The sequence below is a fragment of the Camelus dromedarius genome, chromosome 5 (assembly GCF_036321535.1).
Source record: "Camelus dromedarius isolate mCamDro1 chromosome 5, mCamDro1.pat, whole genome shotgun sequence".
Lineage (NCBI taxonomy): Eukaryota > Metazoa > Chordata > Mammalia > Artiodactyla > Camelidae > Camelus > Camelus dromedarius.
In genome coordinates this window covers 56,104,076-56,123,685 of record NC_087440.1, presented here as the reverse complement: position 1 = coordinate 56,123,685, position 19,610 = coordinate 56,104,076, and the positions used below count along the sequence as shown (strand labels likewise).

At 35.6% G+C, this 19,610-nt stretch overlaps 1 protein-coding gene across 3 annotated transcripts in view; it reads right to left on the bottom strand.

Annotated features, from left to right (window-relative positions):
- TMEM260 (transmembrane protein 260) overlaps nucleotides 1-19,610 on the bottom strand; it is a 58,211-nt gene that overhangs the window by 33,245 nt on the left and 5,356 nt on the right. For all 3 annotated transcript variants that reach the window (XM_010982962.3, XM_031453770.2, XM_031453771.2), the window contains exons 3-4: nucleotides 18,892-19,043; nucleotides 197-374 (exon numbers count right to left, since the gene is read on the bottom strand). In XM_010982962.3, the coding sequence (XP_010981264.2) occupies nucleotides 197-374; nucleotides 18,892-19,043 (330 nt within the window). The remainder of the gene's footprint in view (nucleotides 1-196; nucleotides 375-18,891; nucleotides 19,044-19,610) is intronic.

Below are 19,610 nucleotides of genomic sequence, written 5' to 3'. Positions count from 1 at the left end.
AAAATTCCCATGTTTTATAAAGGATCTTATGGTTCAGAGTAAAAGAACTGAGAATATTTTCTCCCTCAGCACGCCTAGATTACTTTGACAGTAATCAGAATAGATAAGCAGTATCGAAACCAAAGTTAAAAAGAAATACAGCATCTGCCTAAAAATTAAAACAAAAAGTGATTTCACTTTGATCAAAATAGGTTACCTTTGATCTTTCTTGTGCAGTTGCTGCCTCCTCAAAATGTACAGTAAGAGCCATAAGCAGACCCACAAACAGATTGTTTAAGCTAAAAACCTCTGCTGCAATGGACCACTGCCATGTTAGACGAGAAAATGAAAACACCCCCGCAGCAAGGATTCCTCCAGCACATGAGCCAGAAAGCCTGCAAATATAGATAACATGAAATCTTCTTTCCCAACAAAAAGAACCGACTTTATTTTCCTTTTTATAAACTGTAGCAGCAGAAATTATGACAGTCGCCCAGCACCATCCCAATACATTAGATGGTTAATACATCACTTCATGTAATAATTCCTCTCAACAGATTTTAATTACGAAGCCCATATATCAACCTATTAACAAACACATGAACAAACCTGCTTGGTATCCTATGGATTGAATGAGGTTTAGTTCTCAGACGTAACCTTTAGGATTCAAGCCAGTTCAGAAAGCCTGAAGAGACATTAGCTAGAGAGATAACAAACCTGTGTCATTTTTCTCATTATATCCATGAGGAAGGATGATAATGATGGTCTGGTTAAGATGGAAATATGTTTAATTGTAAAAATTAATGAAATGGCAGTATATCTGTTCAGGATCACTCATTCTCACTTCTTGTGGAATGTTTGGATCTAGGTACTTTCTTTTTTTTTTTTCAGCTGCAAAGAGCTATTTTTTAAAATTTTTTTAAAACATTTTTTTATTGAGTTATAGTCATTTTACAATGTTGTGTCAAATTCCAGTGGGATCTAGGCACTTTCCACATTTATCTACCCAACACGTGGCAAAGTATGTCTTGGTCACGATACTTGTGATTTTAAGATCTCGTAAGCTGAGTTCTTAGTTTCTTCTTTACACAAAGTAGAAGTTAAAAATGATATATTTTTTAAAAGAGAAGGATGGGAATGTGAATTTTAATAACACAAAAAGAATCAAATGCTACACTTAGAAACAAATTCCTTGCCCTCAAATGCCAACAAGAGCCACATATTTCAAATCAGGAATCTGGATCTCAATTCAGAGATATGACCTGAGACTGGTAAAGTGGATAGGGCATGTCAAACCAAAACAACTTCCCATTTCACTGTAAATCTGAAACTATAAAAATTAAAGCTATTACTGAATATCTATTTCTAAAAAGTGTTACAAAATTCAACAAGCATTCCTGAATCTAATAATTATGATATTATATGGCCCAGGTCATTACATTTTAACTGTATTGTTTTGTATAAAAATTATGGAGTAATTGTATGGCTTTTAATCAACCTTAATAGAATAAAAAAAGCTAAAATAAAAATCTCAGTATTACCAAATCTGTTTTTTTTTGAGTTTCTCTTTCCAAATTTTCTGTTTTCTTTCTCTAATAAAAATCATCAGCTTCCTGTTTCTTTCAGAGTCCCCCATTCTCCCAGTTGTCCTAATTCAACACCCTGAAGTATTTCTTCCTTCCAAATTCCTTTCCAGATTCCTTTTGATTTGTATTCCTACTGCCTTAGACTCAATTGTTTCAATAGCTTCCTAACTTGTCTTCTGTTTTCCAATCCTTCTACAATAAAACATCAGATTAAACCTTCTAAAACATACTCTTTAATTACCTAGACCCCAAACTTATGAACTCTTCATTGGCTGTAGGAGAAATTCAGAATGAGTCAGCCTGGAATCCAGGCTTCCAATAAACTGGACCCTTCCTCGCCACTAATTACCAACATGAGTCCCACCCCCACGAGTAAAGCTCCTCAAAACTCCCTAATGAGACATGCCTATTCCTTGCTCCATACCTCTGCTCATGCTATATCCCTGAATTAATGTCCTCCCTGCTCCTTTCTATTCATTCAAATGCTACCCTTTCCTCAAATTTCTCTTTAATTCCCGTTTCCAGCCCACCTCAGAACATCTATAGCGTTTAATTGTAAGAATTATTTTGACATTGCTTTGGAAATACGAACTGGAGTTAAACTCCACTTAGATTGGAAGCATCTAGCCCCAAGAGCAGAATAGAACTCAGCAAATGAGAAAATGAATTAATCTTAAAGTATTAGTAACATTTTAAAAGAACTTCTAAGTTTCATCTGTCAATATGACTTTGGAAAGTCAGCATAAGATACAAGATTCCTTCCTCTCCTTAAACATGAATTAGCATCCTTGGAGAGAAATGGCTGATTCCAGGGCTGGGGCAGCTCAAGTACAAAATGGATCTGAAGCAACCTGTGCCAGAAAGCAAGAAAACGCTGAAACAAGGACATGGTAAAAGGACATAGGAGAGCCAGCTCAAAGGGCTCCAGCTAGCCAAACTGGGGATCACTTGAGCATCAAGATAATTATAGTAATAGACTGTAACCTAACGAATATATAACAATCTATGAATCTCATGATATAAATAAATGAATGAAAAGGGAAAGTCCATACAAAGTCAACTAATAACTGTAGAAGGAATGATGGAATTAGAAATCACCATTTGGTGACCATTATAGTAATAATCAATAGATACCAAACTAGTGGGTAAAAGATTTATGGCAACAGAAAATATGTACAATAGTCTAAAGGTACTACCCTGAAAATAGATTAATTACAAAGGAAAATAATGGTAAGTTTACAGTGGCAAACCTGTCAGACATAATCTTAACCACATGACCAAAGTTAACAGCCCAGTAATGGGACAGACAAACATCAAATGCTTCCTGATCCATTCCAATGAAAAGAATACAGCATCATTTCTATGTTATTCCTGCCAAAAATGCATTAGTTGAAGTTAAGCAACAGGAAAGACAAACTCAAATTAAAGGATAGTCTACAAAATAACTGGCCTGTATGTATCAAAAACAAAACAAAACAAAACAAAAGAGCTCACGAGGGCTGTTTCAGATTAAAGAGACTAAAGGGATGTTACAATAGAATAAAAGACATGATCTATGATTTTCTTCTACCAAAAGTATATTATTTGGGAAAATTGGAAAAATTGAATCAAGCCTGAAGATTAGATAACAGTGTTGCAACATTGATAATTTCCTGATTGTGAGATCTGCATATGGATGTGTAAACAATGTTCTTGTTTTTAAGAAACATAGAGGCATTCAAGGGTAAAAGGGTACCATGACTGCAGCTTATTCTTAAATAGTTAAAAAACAAAACAATAGGTACATACACACCAAGTCAAGAATAAAACAAATGTGGTAAAGTATTGACATTTGGGGAACCTGGGTAAAGGATAAAGAGGGGACTACTCTTGCCACTTTCCTATAAGTCTGAAATTATGTCAAAATAAAAATTAAAAAATAAATCAATATATTACAGAGATAATTTCCTAACATTTATTGAGTTTTTTGCCAGCTGTGTTTCAGGTATTGTTCTAAGTGCTTTCCTTATATTAATTCATTTAATTTTCACAATAACCCTATGAGTTGATGTGATTTGTCTCCTTTTTTCAAGTGAAGAAACTGAGGCCCAGGGAGGCCAAGTAATTTTTCCAAGGTCCTATGGTAAGTAAGTGGCAGAAATAGGATTGGAATTATTTAGTGACATAACATTATGGGGTAAAAGATGGTTATTTTAGTTTAAAATCAAATAATTTATTCCATATTAATGATACGTTGTACTTTTATTTAGTTAAATATGTACCTCCTTCAGTGAAGACTAGAACAAAAATATTGTCAGTTATTAGAATTGTGTTTATTTCTATGTTTTACCAAAACAACACATTACCAACTTCAATTGTACTCAAACCTCTCAAGGCTGGTTTTAACTTCTTTTTTTGAAGGGCCAATTAGTCAAAGTTTAAAACCACCAAACAGTTAATTAAAAAGAACTGAGAAGAAAAGTCCTGAAATGTACAAATCCTCAGGAAGAAAACTCAAAATTCACTAATCTACAATGATTTTTAACACATTATTATGCTCAGGAAGACATTCTGAAGTGTCTGCATTATTGACATTAATTATTGGAATTATGCACTATGTTAACTGCCTTTTCAAATATTTCATAAGGTTTTGGAAATTGAAGAGAGTAAGGTAAAATGATCAACTTTAATGATAAAATTTATCCAGTCATCTTAAACTATTAGAGATAGTTATATACATTAGCATTTTATTGAAGACTAATCCTGCATCAGTAAAGTCTATAATCTGAATTTTCCCCACCCTCACTTCTGCCCCAAACCACCGCTCTGCCAAGGTCAGGATGGTTTTACAATGAATAATCCATATACTCTTTCACCTGATTTTTCTTGGTATCAGAGAAATAGTTTGTGAAACTGCTGAGTAAGGTTATAGAAGAGAAGGTAACTGATTATAAACCAGTAATGGATATCAAACCTATAATCTTGATCTTTTTAGCATCTCAAATGAACTTGCTTAGAAATCAGCTCAGTCTACAGGAATATGAACTGAAGACAAAAGGGTAGTGGATCTTTTTTCTCTTCGTTTTGGTTTTGCTGCTCAACATCTAAAATCCCTTCCTCTGCTTAAGAGATACACAGTTTATGAGCACAGCCCCCTCTTACGATACACACCGAAAATAAAGAGATACTTTTCTGGCCTCCCTTGCAGCTAGAGCATGGACATATGACCTGTCAGAATCACCTGCTCCATTCTTTGAACTAGAAATTCATGAGGCAAAGAAGCAGGGATGGAGACAGACTCAGACATGGCTGTTGGGATCTGTGCATCATTTCCACAGACGACGAAGGCAGCCTTTTCATGGGCAATGTTCAGAATGCAGGTCAGTGTGGGTGGTGTCAGCCGGGAGGGTCTGGTGCCCAGAGATGGGAGCAGCGGTGGTTTCACTAGCTCACACTGCCAAGGACTCTGAACATTTCAGGCTCAGAGCCTGGTAATCCAGCCCTCCTAGAAATTCTGCTAGCTCTCCAACTTCCTTTCCTTTTTTTTTTTTCCAGTTCTAGATTTGAATGTTTCCTTTTGTAAATAATAGCTGTATTGAGATATAATTCATATAGTATACAATTTACCCATTTAAAGTGTATAATTAAAGGTTTTTAGTATATTTACAGATACATGCAACCATCACCACAGTCAATGTTGTAACATTTTCAACACCTCAAAAAAGAAACCCTATCCCCTTTAACTGTCTCCCTAGCTGTCCCCAACCCTAATCTCATGGCCAGGTTTAAGCAACCACTAATCTACTTTCTGTCTGTGAATTTCCCTCTTCTGGGCTTTCATATAAGTGGAATCATATATGTGGACTTCTGTGACTGGCTTCTTTTAGTACAATGTTTTCAAGGTTCATCCAACTGGTAGTATGCATCAGTATTTCATTCCTTTTTATGGCTAAAGTAATGCTCTACTGTAGGGATATACCACATTTTGCTTATTCATTCTTCCACTGATGGACATCTGGATTGTGTCCACCTTTTGGCTACTATGAATAGTGCTTCTATAAATATTTGTGTACAAGCTTTTTTGTGGACATGTGTTTTCACTTCTCTTGGGTACATACCTACGAATGGAACTGCTGAATCCTATGGCAACCCTGTTTAATTGTTTGAGGAACTCCTAGACTGTTTTCCAAAGTGACTTCACAATTTTACACTCCTGCCAGCAGGGGATGAGGGCTCCAATTTCTCCACAACCTGGTGAACAACCTGTTATCTAACTTTTTAATTCCAGCCACCCTAGTAGGTGTGAATTGGTTTCTCACTGAGATTTTGATTTGCATTTCCCTACTGACTGGTGATGCTGAACATCTTTTCAAGTGCTTATTGGCCATTTGTATATCTTTGTTGGGGAAATGTCTATTCAGATCCTTCACCCATTTTTTAAAAATTGGGTTATTTGTCACTTTATTATTGAGTTGTGGGGTTCTGCCCAACTTATTTTCAATATGTTTCTTTCCTGCTAAACACAGCCAAAGTCAATTGCTTGCAACCAAGAATCCTGACTAAAACAACCTGCCTTCCCTCTTTATTATTTCTATTAAATTTTCAAGAAAAACCATGTGAGGAAATTCTGAAAATAAATGCTGAGCTTTGTGGAACACAGAAGAGACAGTAGCATGCCTAAGAACAGAAAGTTATGTGTACAACTATACAAAGTATATAAAACATTTTGGAGGTCTCATTGTTTTAATATTTATGTTTTCCATAAAATTATGTATATAGGCTAAGCCTGTAAGAATTACTTTGATTCCAACAGCCTTTTAGAAATCAAACTGTGAATGTCCCTTAAAACTCACATGTTTGAACACACTGTCTTTAAAAGTTTGCTTTATGCTAAGATTCGGAATCAATCAACATTTACTGACTATGTCACATGCACCAACCAGTGGATTAAGAAAAGCAGAGATAATCTGAAACATCTGTTGTGGGAAAACTCCTCAAGCTGCGGAGGGATACAGAACAAGGCCTTGTAGGCAGCAATAAACGCTCTGTTAAAGATGCAGGGGTTGTGGACACCGGGCGGCAGCCTCGGTTTGTGGGGCCGTGGAAAGGTCTGCCGCAGCGTAAGCTGGGTCTGGGAAGGCTGGCCGGGGTTGGGGTTAGGTAGGTAGGACTGAAGGACAAGAGGGAGAGGTTACTAAGTAATGAACCACAGGGTCTACACTGGATGGGGAAGGAAGTATAGTCAGCAGGGGGCTGACGGAGGAGGTGAAAGGACAAGCTAAAGGATCGAGGTCTCAATTAAATGGAAGGAAGACAAGTGGAGGGGGCATTGAGGAAAGGTGCGAACTGAAAGCTCAAGTCAGGCAGGGAGTGGGAAATGGGCTGGGAAAGGGAACAGCAAACTACTGAAGGAAAGCAAAACTGGACCCTACTGTTGAAAGGAGCCTGTGATGGAAAATCTGTTCTCAAAAATCATAAGAGAGTCATTAAAATTAAGCATTTGTCCCGAAAGACAAGCAGTACACCATACATTAAGCCTGCCGGGTGAGCACAATGTAGGAAGACAGATGTGTGGCCCAGTGCCACAACATCACGTGCAGGCTACCTAGGAGATGTGACCCCTCCATGAGGGTACACAAGCAGCCGAGTCTGGGACCGGCTGACAGGTCAAAGGATGATGTCAGCACCAATGAAGATGAGGAGTTTCTGAAGACTCTGGAGAAGGTCTCCAGTTCACACTCTGTAGGCAGGCAGTCTCATACTGTTCAAGGTCTATTGCGTAATCTGAGCATGCTTCCTTTCTCCTGACTGAGACAGAGATAAATGACTCAAGAGCAAGCTGATGTTGAGGATGCTTTCATGAAGGCAAGTTTCTGGGTACCGGTGAGGCTCAGGACTGGCCTCACACTGTCCACACTTGCGGCCTCCGCCCTCTGTTCTTACTCTAGCACTGGACTGAAACTGCTCTCGCTGGGTCCCCAGTGACCATCTAACTGCCAAACAGGATACGCTGCGGGGACCTTTCTGCTGTGCCGACACTCTCCCAGCCATGCTCTACTGACCTGAGGTCTGGATCTCACATCCTCTGGTTTTCCTTCTATGGCTCTGGCTCTGCTTTCTGTGTTTTCTCCAAATGGCTCCTCTTCTTGCACTCAACTCCTTTAAAGTGTTTCCCAAGGTTTCATTCTCAGGAAACTGTTCTCACTCTGCTTTGCCTGGGTGACTTTTATTCACAATCTCAACTGTTCACCTGCCAGCTCCCAACTAAAGAAACCAAACCCGTCTCTAGCACTGCCTCTCCCTTGGTTTCCAACCTGTGTTATCCCCAACTTACTGTTGTGCCCTTACCACAAAGTCACTCCAACTCTGGATGTCCCATCAGAACTCAGGCTGTGCAAGTTAATTTCTCATCCTCTTCCCTAGAATAATTCCTGCTCCCGTCTTCTCCGTCTTAGTGAGATCTACTATCTACCTCATCTAGTTACCTAAGAGACCTAGAAAGTCATCGGAAATCCTCTCCCTGTCATACGTATCATGTCATGCTGATTTTACTTCATCAACATCTTTAAAACTCATGCTCCTCTCTCCATACAGGCCACCATCGCCCTACTTCAGCTCACACCAGTACAACAGCTTGTGCGCTGCCTGTCTCCAGTCCCAGCTCCATCACCACCACCAGAGTGCGGGATTGAAAACATATCTGATCTTGTACTTTCCTGCCTCCAACCCTTCAGTGATTCCTTTCTAATTGTAAAACATATTACAAGCTCCCCATCATGACAAAGATTTTCATGATCTGGTCTCAGCCCATCTGTTGCTTCATTTTTGATATAACCCACCTGGAACTGTGTTCCACCAACACTAAATGCCTTGTCAGTCTCTGTGCTTACAAGCTGTTTCTCCTCCACCTCTGGGTTCCTTGTATCTGGAACACTGTTTCGCCTTCACTTGGCCACTCCTACTGGTTTACAACTCAGCACAGGCATTACTTTTCCAAGAAGTTTTCCCTAAAGCACTTTCACTAAGACGAGGATAGTTGCCCCTTCTCCAGATTCTCATTAAATTAAATGTATTAAATGAGTACTGAATAGGTAGGGTTTCTTTTTTTTTTTTTGGTATTTCTAAGTAAATACAATTCTGAAGAATAGAATATTTTAATTGTACCCTAATTAAAACATAGTAAGGAAACCAGATTTGAGGAACTTAAAACCCTCTACATAAAGTATTTCAAAGCCAATAGAATTATTTTTGGACTACTGATACCACTAGACAGCCATGTCAGCATATTAGCACATTTTTAAAATTAAAAGTATATTTCACTTTACATATATGTGTGTGTCCCTAGAAAAGCTATTTGATTTTTTGAAAACTAAATGTTTCCAAAACCTAACTTAATTTCAGACATACTTCATCATGAGCTTTTAATGCTCTTCAAATATCCAAATAGCAATGGTTTCTAATTACCTCAACCTAAGTACAATCATTTCCAAATAATGCTTTATAAAATTACTTATGCTATTATTTAGACATTTTTTTCATTGCAAAAAATGGAAAGAAAAGATGTTTTGGTATCGGGGGAAATTTTTTTCATTTAAGAACCGTGTCCTTTATCATTGCTGTCCTTTACTGTTATAGAAGTGATGTTTTAGGAACAAGTGAGATTAAGGGAAAAATTAAAGGATTCACTTTGATTTTGTTACACTGATTTTTAGAAATAAAGTAATGTCCATATGGATGTGTCTTTCAGAAACTAAGGAATAATTACGTCATCGTTCTTTAGGTCAAGTGTTTAAACATATTCTTTTGGCAAGAGCATAGAAATAATAATTTATTTAAAAAGCTTTTTTTCATATTACTTGATTTATTCCCTGTCTATAACATAAATATTTCAAAGGGAAATAAAATACAGAAGGTTCAGTTACTCATACTGCCTTTAACACACTGATGTGTAAAGAGGAGGGGAGGGTATAGCTCAGTGGCAAAGTGCATGCTTAGCATGCACGAGGTCCTGGGTTCAATCCCCAGTACCTCCATTAAAAAGTAAATAAATTAAATAAGTAAACCTAATAAACTCCTTCCAAGACAAAAACAAAAGCACACTGATGTGTAAGGGAAGTCCATTACATTTTCTCAAACTTTTGTGAAATTTCAAACAAAATACCTCAAAGTTTCCATTTTCTATCTTTCCAAACCAAATATAGATGAACCTTTCATATCAATAAGCCAATGAGAATTTGAGATAGAAAAAGACATCAGATGTGCAAAAGACTTATCTAAGTGATGCTGCAAAAATCACACTGACAAATATGTCTGAAGGTGAAACTGGTCTTAAACTTGCTAAGCAAATGAGATGAGTAGCAAGCACTGTTATTATCTGTCTATCAGCTTTTAAAAAAGGTATGAGTTCTATGAATCCTCTGAATCTACTGAATTCCTAAAGCCTCCGAATAATCCATCATCTGTTTTGATTGCCGGGGCCTTTGTTGCCTAATGAGTTTGATTAATTATGATCCCCCTCAATGAAGGGCTCCCCAAAGTGGGTTATTAGACAAGTTAGTTGTAATCTAACTCTTTTGGGGAATAATTCTAACCTCCCTCACACTCTACACTCTCAAATTTTTTTTTTTTTGAGAAGTATACAACATATATTTGTAATTTTTTTTGGCAGAGTTAGATTTTGTACGTAGAGTGAAACACTGTGCATAAATACTAGTAAATGAATTGGTAGTCTAAATTTCTGGCTAAGCAATATTTCTTTTAAAAATACATGGAAGGAATATCTAATTTGATATTGTGATTTAAACATGAGTTTTAAAGGAAATTGTTGTCCTGAGCCCACAAAACAAGCCGTTTGGTATCATCCATAAAGTGAAATGCACAGATGGAGTATAAACGTTAAGTACCTCTCAAATAAGACGAAACAGTTGTCATCTACCTGGAGACTAAGTCCGATGATTTTTTTTTCAAAGAAAAATGACATAATCAAAAACATCGTTATGTTTTCTTTGGCAATCAAGGAGTCCTACTTTCCATTTTCACTTCATTCTTTTGAATAAATATGCTTACATAATTTTTATTTTTTTAAAAAAAGCAATGAAGGAATTAAATTTATTTACACTTAACATGCCAAGGTGACATCTTAAAATTAGCTCATTAAAATTAAAACATGTATTTTTTTCTACAGAAATTGATGAACCAACTTCAACCACACTAATAGTTAACTGGAGAAAAAAATAAATTCAAATGAGGTTGTTAATAAAGTGACAATTGTTTTCACCAAAACTCACTTATAAATTGCAAAATACTCTCAACTATTTCTACTTTAACTTAAGAACACCTTATGTGATTTAAATATAATACCAGAAAAAAATGTTTCTATTCTCAATCTAATTCTCTTAAGAGCCTCATAGAAGGAGGTCAAGGGAGACATTTCTTCAAGTGAAATACATATTTTTAGAATCTAACCTGACTGGTGGAAAGATCACATCTTGTGAGGCTACATGAAGCACACACACTTCATACACCACCACCATGAAATTTTAATAACACAACCCCTGTATTGCAAAAGACAGTCGCATGTCGATACTAACAATCAAAACCATGCTTTTACACTATTAGAGTCATGCTTAATTTTCAAGGTCTCACACTAACAGAACAAGGTAATGATAAGATGATCCAAAATAGCTAATAATCTAAATGTCATTGAAGTATGTTTTATTTTATATAAATACATATATTATATAAATGTTATATATAAAATATATTTTGCAGTACATTTGCAGTAAATAAACTCCTAATTGCTTTTTATTCAGGCTAAAACTAAAACCACATAGTTCACATTCCAGGAGAGCACAGTGGTCAGTCAATGAAGAAAGACATACCAGGAGTATAAGAGAGAGTATGGGAAAGGTAGTCAAGTATGTAAAATTTCATCCAGAAAATGCAAGTGCTGGAAATTTTCCGCTAGGGTAAGGAATATGTGATGCTTTTAAGAGCATCCTAAAAATGTGAGGCTCAGACTTCTATGAGACCCAGAGAAGATTCCTAAGAAAGGTACTGACTGTGCAGTAGTTTTCTCACTGATGGAATACTATTCATCTGTTGACACAATGGATAAACCAGGAGGTTACAATTTGCACCATTGACACAAGTTTGCTATTGATGATAAGGTATATTTTTCTTTCTGCTACACGGTATTTGATTTTCATGTGTAGTCACATGTTTGTCTAACCCTCAATCAAAAGGCAAATAACAGAAACCTGAAATTCTTTCAGAGCACACATTTGACGTGCCTCATAAAATTCATGAATGTATTTGTCTTCAGTGTTACTTGTATGCAAAGAACCCAACATGGAGGGAACACTACCCTCCTTCTATATTGAAAACTCCTACTTGAAGTAAGTAGAATCAAGTAGAAAGGCCAAATGCAGCATCTGAGCATGTTTGTGAAATAAAGTACTATTAGTGTCAACCCATATTGACGACTTAAAAAAAGGCAATGGGTCACAAAGACGAAATATGGCAAAGCAGGATACCATGAATGGCAAATCTACCACCCCCATCCTCCCAAGTTCTTATCTTTTGGGTCTTGTTCATGAAGATTACATAAATGTTACCTTCTTGCTCCCATTCACAAAGTCAACACCCATATATTCCTCTCTTCAGTGTACCCAGAGATGATCAAACTGGGAAGCTGAGCCACTGAGAAGAAGGTTTTCAGTTTCAGTTTTCAGTCAAACCTCTCTCATCCAGTGGCAGTTCACTCAATACTCAACAAACATGTCTTGAGCATCTAATATGTGCCAAGTACTCTGTGGGCAAATTATAGTCAGTGGGCATGCGGAAAGCAGTAGAATCTAAATCTTTTCTTGTCATTTTCAAGCTTAGATCTAATGAACATAAATCAGTAATTTAGGACATAGTAATATATTAAAGTTCTATCTCCGAAGCCACCACCACTGCACCTAAAACAATGTGAAATATTTCCATCTTTAATAAACTTGCAAATAAGCTCCTTTCCCCATATTTTATAAAAATTTACTTTCACTCCAGGTAAAATCCTACCAAGGCCTGTTCTATTTCATGGGATTCTACCAAAAAGAAAAAAACCGTTCTACCCTGAATTTTCAGCTACGTAAATATCAACTAACAGTACACTGAAAGGAAAAGTACAAAGTATCATTCTTGATTTAAAGCCACTAACTAAAATTAGGGAGAAAATGGAAAAGCCTTCAAAAAGGAAAAAAGCACAAGTTAAATGAAGGGAGTAAGATTACGAATAATTTCCTAAATAAAATATAATCACACAATTTCCATTAGAATTTAAATGTATGCACTAACCAATAGATGACGAAGCTATTCAAGGCTTAGCACAGTTCATTTTAACTCATCAACTTATATCTGAATATCTAAAATAAAAACGCTGAATGGAGCATTAAAGGAATCACCATCATTTGCTTTACATTTTACCAAGTTTCCATAGTTTTCCAAATAACTTGCACAACGGGAGGCAATATCTTCTTAAGGCACAACCTCGCTTAAAATAACTCCCAAATTACAGATTTTTGTCAGTTTTGCTTGAAATGTTTAAAAACACACAAGGCCTCAAGATTAGCTTATCACTCAATCTCGATAGTGTATTTTGTATTTCAACAGCAAAACTGAAACTGGTTCAAAGCCTATTCCAGCATATTATTCTCAAAGTCCTTTTTAACTGAAAACTTAGAAGATGCTGCTTAATTTTTAAAATGTTAAGATACTAAAGGTAATGAAGTAAACTTAAAAGATCCAAATAACTAAAATCAACAGAATGAGGGGATTAAACTACTTTCATCAGTAACACTAACCAACTTACTAAACAATAGAGATTTAATATAAAGTAGTCTTATTATGCAAAATTATGGAGTATATCTTAATATTTGAATTCGTTAAGACTGTTTTCTATTTTTTATGGCTTTTTAAAGCAGCAAATCTGTATGAGTTATGATTTGTAATTTTATTTGTAACTTTAAGAAATATATGCATTTATTATTATATCCATAATGACTGATGACTAGTTCCAGTGGCAAAATCTCCGCAGGAAACAGATTTAGCAATTTAAATGTTTTATAAGTTTTTGTAATTGAGGAAACTTTTCATAATCTGACATTTGTTAAAACCACTTATTAGAAATTATGCAGCACAGTAGCTGTGGAAATATGAGCTAGCTTCACAATTATAAAGTCAGCCTATGTAGCCCTTTCCCATTGTATACAGTGGCATAAACCCCACGGCGGCCTATCAGCTAACTGGCAGGCAGGGGGCTGCTCTATTCAAAGTGAGAGATACAAGCTGCAGGGCAAAAACCTGGCAGCTCCCATCTGACCCCACAATCCCCTACTGGTGACAGCTCCAAGCTCCATGGCAAATTAGGCCTTCTCATATTACAATTGGAGAAGACAGATTCCATTAGCAGTATCTGAAATTGAGTGGAGAGCTGCACTGTTATCAGACTTGACTCATAAGCACTGCTATTAATCAGAGCTATGATAGCATTTATATATTTCAAGCTATCTGCTGCCGCTGTGATATTCTGCTACAAAGGGTTGATGGGACTTAGGAAAGTGAACAATAGAGCTTTCTGGGAAAAGCAGAGTAAATCAAGAAAGTCTATGACTTCCGCACATTCTGAAGGGATTGTGGTTTACATAAATTTTCTCCCAATTGGAGATTGAGCTCTTCCTCATCTTACACATGGGATTTAGTTGTCACTCAATGGTAACAGCTGTGAAAAGGTGAAGCGGCCCACCGCTCAGAATATTGCCTTCGCTTTTAAAGCAATTAACCCATGAACAGGAGGATACCTGGTGATATCAAAGGGATTAGTCCAGGCAGTGCATTATTAACATTTCCTTGAACTAATTCTAACTCTGACTAGCTGTCAGAAAAGACTCTACAGTCTTAAAAAAAGAGTTTTTGCCCTGCTTTTTTTTCCCCTTCGAAATGAAGTGCCACTATTTGAGCCTAATATGTCCCTCTGCTTATAAGAAAATGCAAATGAACTGAGCTCTTAATATGCTTAACCCGTCTGAGTCAATGCAATTTTAATACAAGTATGAGAGAAATATATGATCAATTAACTAGGGATCAAGCCAGATATTCTCCTGAATGGAAATTAATGCTCCAGTACTTTCCATTCTTCTTCAACTACAAAAACTTGGTGACTATTTGTTACTTAGGCATAGTTACCTCTGAAATTAGGGAGAGCTTCGCATTATTCTCTCTGGCAATAATCTAAAATACTCTTTGAGCTGGAAAATCCAAATGTCCCTTAAGCAGGAGATTCTACATTCTCTAAGGTATGGCATTTTAATTTTCAGTTCTTTATTGAATGGAATCTTAGCTGAGGCTCTAAGAATAGCAGACACAGTGTTCAGACTCAAGTATTCCTGTTCCAAAAGTTTCATCAAATTAATCTTTAGCAGCGGCAGAATGTTTAGAAATGTATAACTTATAAAAAATAAAATGCCCCATAAATAAAATACTGGCACAAAATAATCTACCAGGAGATATTTAAATTTTACTGAAATTGGCTGTAAGTTCTTTGCAGTAAGCAGGCATAGTTTCAAGATACTTTTAATTATTATTAATAGTCGTATATTCCAGGGAACCTGCTTGACATTGAGATCTGACTTATTGTACAATGTTAATGGTGTTAGAAAGTTTTTTAATGCAAGTTTCCTAACAGTGCCGTTTAGGAAAAATACTTGAAAAACTGCTTATTTAATAATTAGTGACTTTGTCTTTCTTTAAAATAAGCACTGAATTTTGATTATAAGAATTTTACTTTTGATTCATGAGTGTGCAACAAATATTGCTAAATGAATTCTTCTCTAGTTCCATTTGGCCCTTAATAGTTTAGTTTGAAAAGCCTATGCTGACTCTCAAGCCTGTTGTGAATATATTCCCTGCCCCATAACTACTGACATACACACGATACAGATATAACCTCACCTGAGATCATAAGCGATTTAAATGTTCCCCTAGGTAAAGAATTTTTATATGATGCTATCAATAGACTGCATTCCCTTTCAGTGACACCATGTAAGCACAGTGATGTTAATGCAGTGATTTCAGTACTCCTTCCTTACTAAGTATATAGGACCTAGCTTGATGTTTCCTAGAAAATAAGTCTGAAATTCAAGTACTAAGTAATGCGAAATGATGTTCATATTAGTGATTTACAGTACCTATGACTTTAAAAATTTTATATTAATATTTGTGAATTTCAAATAAGACACTTTAAATATCATCCTATCAAACTGCAAAATCATTTACTTTAATGGCCTTAAAAGAGAAAATCTCAGTTCCAGTCTTAAATGCACAGATGTACAACATTAATAAAACAAACACTGTTTCCTATAAACGAAATGTATTAAACTCCCTTAACATAATGCATGCTTTAGAATACCCCTGAAGGGGACAATACTCAAATAAATACATGTAGAAACAACTGCCACATTCTTACTATTTTTAATTTAATAAACTACAGTGACACAGCTTTCAATGTGCAGTTTTACTCATATGCTTTCTACATCAGAGCAAAGCAAACAGAAAAGAGTTCTTGCCAACCATTAGGAAAGACTGACAAAAAATACAGTGTTAATGACATCTTAAAGGCTTTTAAAAGCAGGAGAAAGATGCAAGAAAAGCAAAAATTACATAGTAATTGGAAGCAACGAATAAATTGTTCTTTCAATCTAAGTCATGTTTACTGAAAAAAATGGAGCTTTTTACATCAACATATTTAAACAGAAATTTGCTTTTGAAATACAATCTTTGTTTAAAAGGTACAGAAGGTCTTTATGTCCACCCCAAGAGCTAAATATAGTGAATGCCATGTGAACAATTACCTGAAAAAAACCTAAACCCGTTAAAAGAATTAATTTCCGGCACACCAGTCAGCACTAATCCTCGATGTACAGTAATGTTCTCTTAAGTGATGGGAGGGAAGAAAGAATACAACTGTTTCCTGGATAAAAACCCTTCAATATTCAACAACAAAATGGAGTGATGACTTGGCTGGTAAATGAATAAAATGGTGAAATGTCTCCTAAACGAGTTCTGGTGAGGGAGTCCACCTGTAAAGGAATACATTTACTGTACACGGGGACTGGGAAAAAGCTGTCACTGTAATGGCTGCACAAAAACCGCATCCTGCTGTTGGGTTTATATTCACAGAAGAAAGGTTTTAAAGGTTAAGTTCAGGTCATACGACAAATGAAATTGTAACAAGCCAGCTGACATTGTATAATGTCTTCTTCCACTCGATCAATAGGCTACTGTTAGTCCTATTACCATAGAGATGGCTTGCTCTTTCCTGAAGGGTGGCTATTGTTTGACAAAACAGATTTGCCACTTGAACTAGGTTGTTCCCAAAGGACATGTACCTTGTCAATTATTTGTGTTCAAAATAATGATGTATTTCCATATTAAAATGCATGTAAGAGATAATGCTATCAAGTCCCTTTCTGGAAAGAAAGCAACTTTTCCAGAGTCCCAGATTCCTAAAACCACGCAAATATCCAGTTTAGACGTATTAAGAGTTTTTTATTTAAAACATATGTCAGCAAGTACATGTATTTATCACTAAGACTGTATGTTAAAAGAAAAGAGTCACTGGCTTGTGTGCTAATCTAAAGCCCATTATAATCAAGCATAATTAATAAAAAGCTATTTTAAAATGCGGACAACTTAAAGGAAAATTGCTGGATGCAAACTATTTGGATTCTGAAAAGATAAAGATTTTTATATTTGATTTTTACAGTGGTTTTTACGTGGAAGGGCACCAACAATTAATATACTGAAAAACATGGAAAAGTTTTAGAAAACAAATCACTTTACTTAAGAGCTATGTATAAGAACTACAGCATTTAAATATATGCATACGTTGTAGAAATAATCTAAAATACAGATGAACTAGCAAAATAAATACAAGTATTAGTTTTCTTTAAAATATCTTTGTCTTAAATGCCTTGTGAAAATTAGTGACTCATACATTTAATACAGAACAGGTAAGTTCTAAATTTCAACCTAGATACTTGAAAATGAAAAAAGATGAGTTTTTCTCTGAACGGAAATAACAGAGCCTTAATTATAAAGGATTGGAAGAAACAATTCTAATAATGATTATTCTAATCACTTAGGAAAAGAAAGCATTCATAATACTAATCAGTCCAAGTAGAAATATTATTTTAAACATTGTGTACTTGAAGATTTGGCTATCACTGAAAACTGTAACACTGAAATAAAAACAGATTAAATGATATAGATAAAAATTCAGTAAATGATCAACAATTAAAACATTTGAATTTGAAAGCTTTCCACAAGTAGATTTAAAAGTAAGCTTTAGTCATAATTATGTTAACTTTTACCTTTCTACAAATAATCAAAAGACAATTTAGAAAGAATTTAGTAGAAGGGCAGTAATCTGACAAGCGTAAATAGAAACATCAGTCTCTAAAAATGACATCTGAAATTGTTTGTTCAAATTATATGATATTTACATACAAAATTATTTGTTTTTATAATAAAATCTGCAATAGTTTTTGAAAGGAATGTTTTAACTTGGTTTTCCCTTTGCAGGAAGTATAATTTGTATTTTTTCACTCTAATCCGTTTAGGCATAGGTTAGGCTAAGTTAATATTAAAGGACCCAAACAAAGACAAATGAGTTTACCAATATCCCAAACTAATGACCCATTTTTTTAAAAGCAGGGTAGGCTTCCAAACTAGGAAAGCCTTCCATCATAAAGCAAGTGGGGTCTAACTTGCCTATCTTCCCTATAGCTATAAAGGAACAAACTGAAACCTTACTAAAACCACAGCCCAAACTGATTTCCTTAGTTAATAGCCTCATTTCAAAACATATACAACATGTGCATATTTAGAATACAATATAATTAGTTATTAGCTCTGGACCTGACAGGCAGCTGCCCATCAGCAATACTGTGAGTAATTAAATGATATTTACCATTTACTAAAAGATGAACTTCATGATGTTGAATTAAACTGGCCCATCTGCATCTTCATAAAATGACAAACCTTATTAGTTCTGCCTAACCAGAGAATTGTGATAATGAACTGGTGACACCCTCTCTCCATTGTATGAAGCAGAACCAACTGTGTAATCATTTGAGGGGTCAAATGCATATGAAATTACTGTAAATTAAGAAAGTGAAATCACAGGAGTGATGAGGGAAACCATTCAAGCAACAAAATTCTTTTTTTTTTAACGTATGTACTTCAGTCATAAGAAAACTCCATCTCCAATTAGTCAAAATTAATTTTAATTAATCAACTACTTTACCTGAAAACGGTGAAAAAAAGGAGTGATGCAGCTACTGCTCCAAATAAGCCACACAGAAGATTGACTCGGTAGGCAACTGAACCAAAAGGAAACAGTATAATTGCCAGTTTAGCCACCAGAGTGAACAAAGGATAGCCAGGAGGATGGGCAACCTAAGGGAAAATTAGCAACAGTTAGAAGATTTTCATCTGGTAAAGGAAGAGTCACACTGGCTTTAATTGAAAAGTAGCCCTTTTCTCGGGCAAGTATAAAGATTAAGAGACAATGACTAAATGTTTGAATAGTGGTTTTTCTATTGTAATCCTCTTGTGCCAATACAAATAAATATTTTCTTTAGTGGATTTGACAGCGTCTATCACATGGTGTGTCACCTAGAGAAAGGGTGACATATTTCATTGTCAGTTCTTAAGCAGTTTGTTCTCTGGGTTCACAGTACATTAGGGTCATTTAAAAGGCTATTGAAAAAAGGCAGGTTCTGAAATATCGTACTGGTTAGAAAGTTGAAAGACCACACTGCTATCGGATTACCACCATGCTGACAGTCCTAAGGTCTTGCCTAAAGCGATCATGCACCATAATAAAGTTTATTAAATAATAAACTTATTAAAACTGTTAACCCGATTTATTTCATTCTCCGTAGCTTATACAAAATTTGGGGTGATAATAAGCCAGCTACTGTATATATAGTAAAGGCTTTGCTTTATAATTTAGTTTAATTG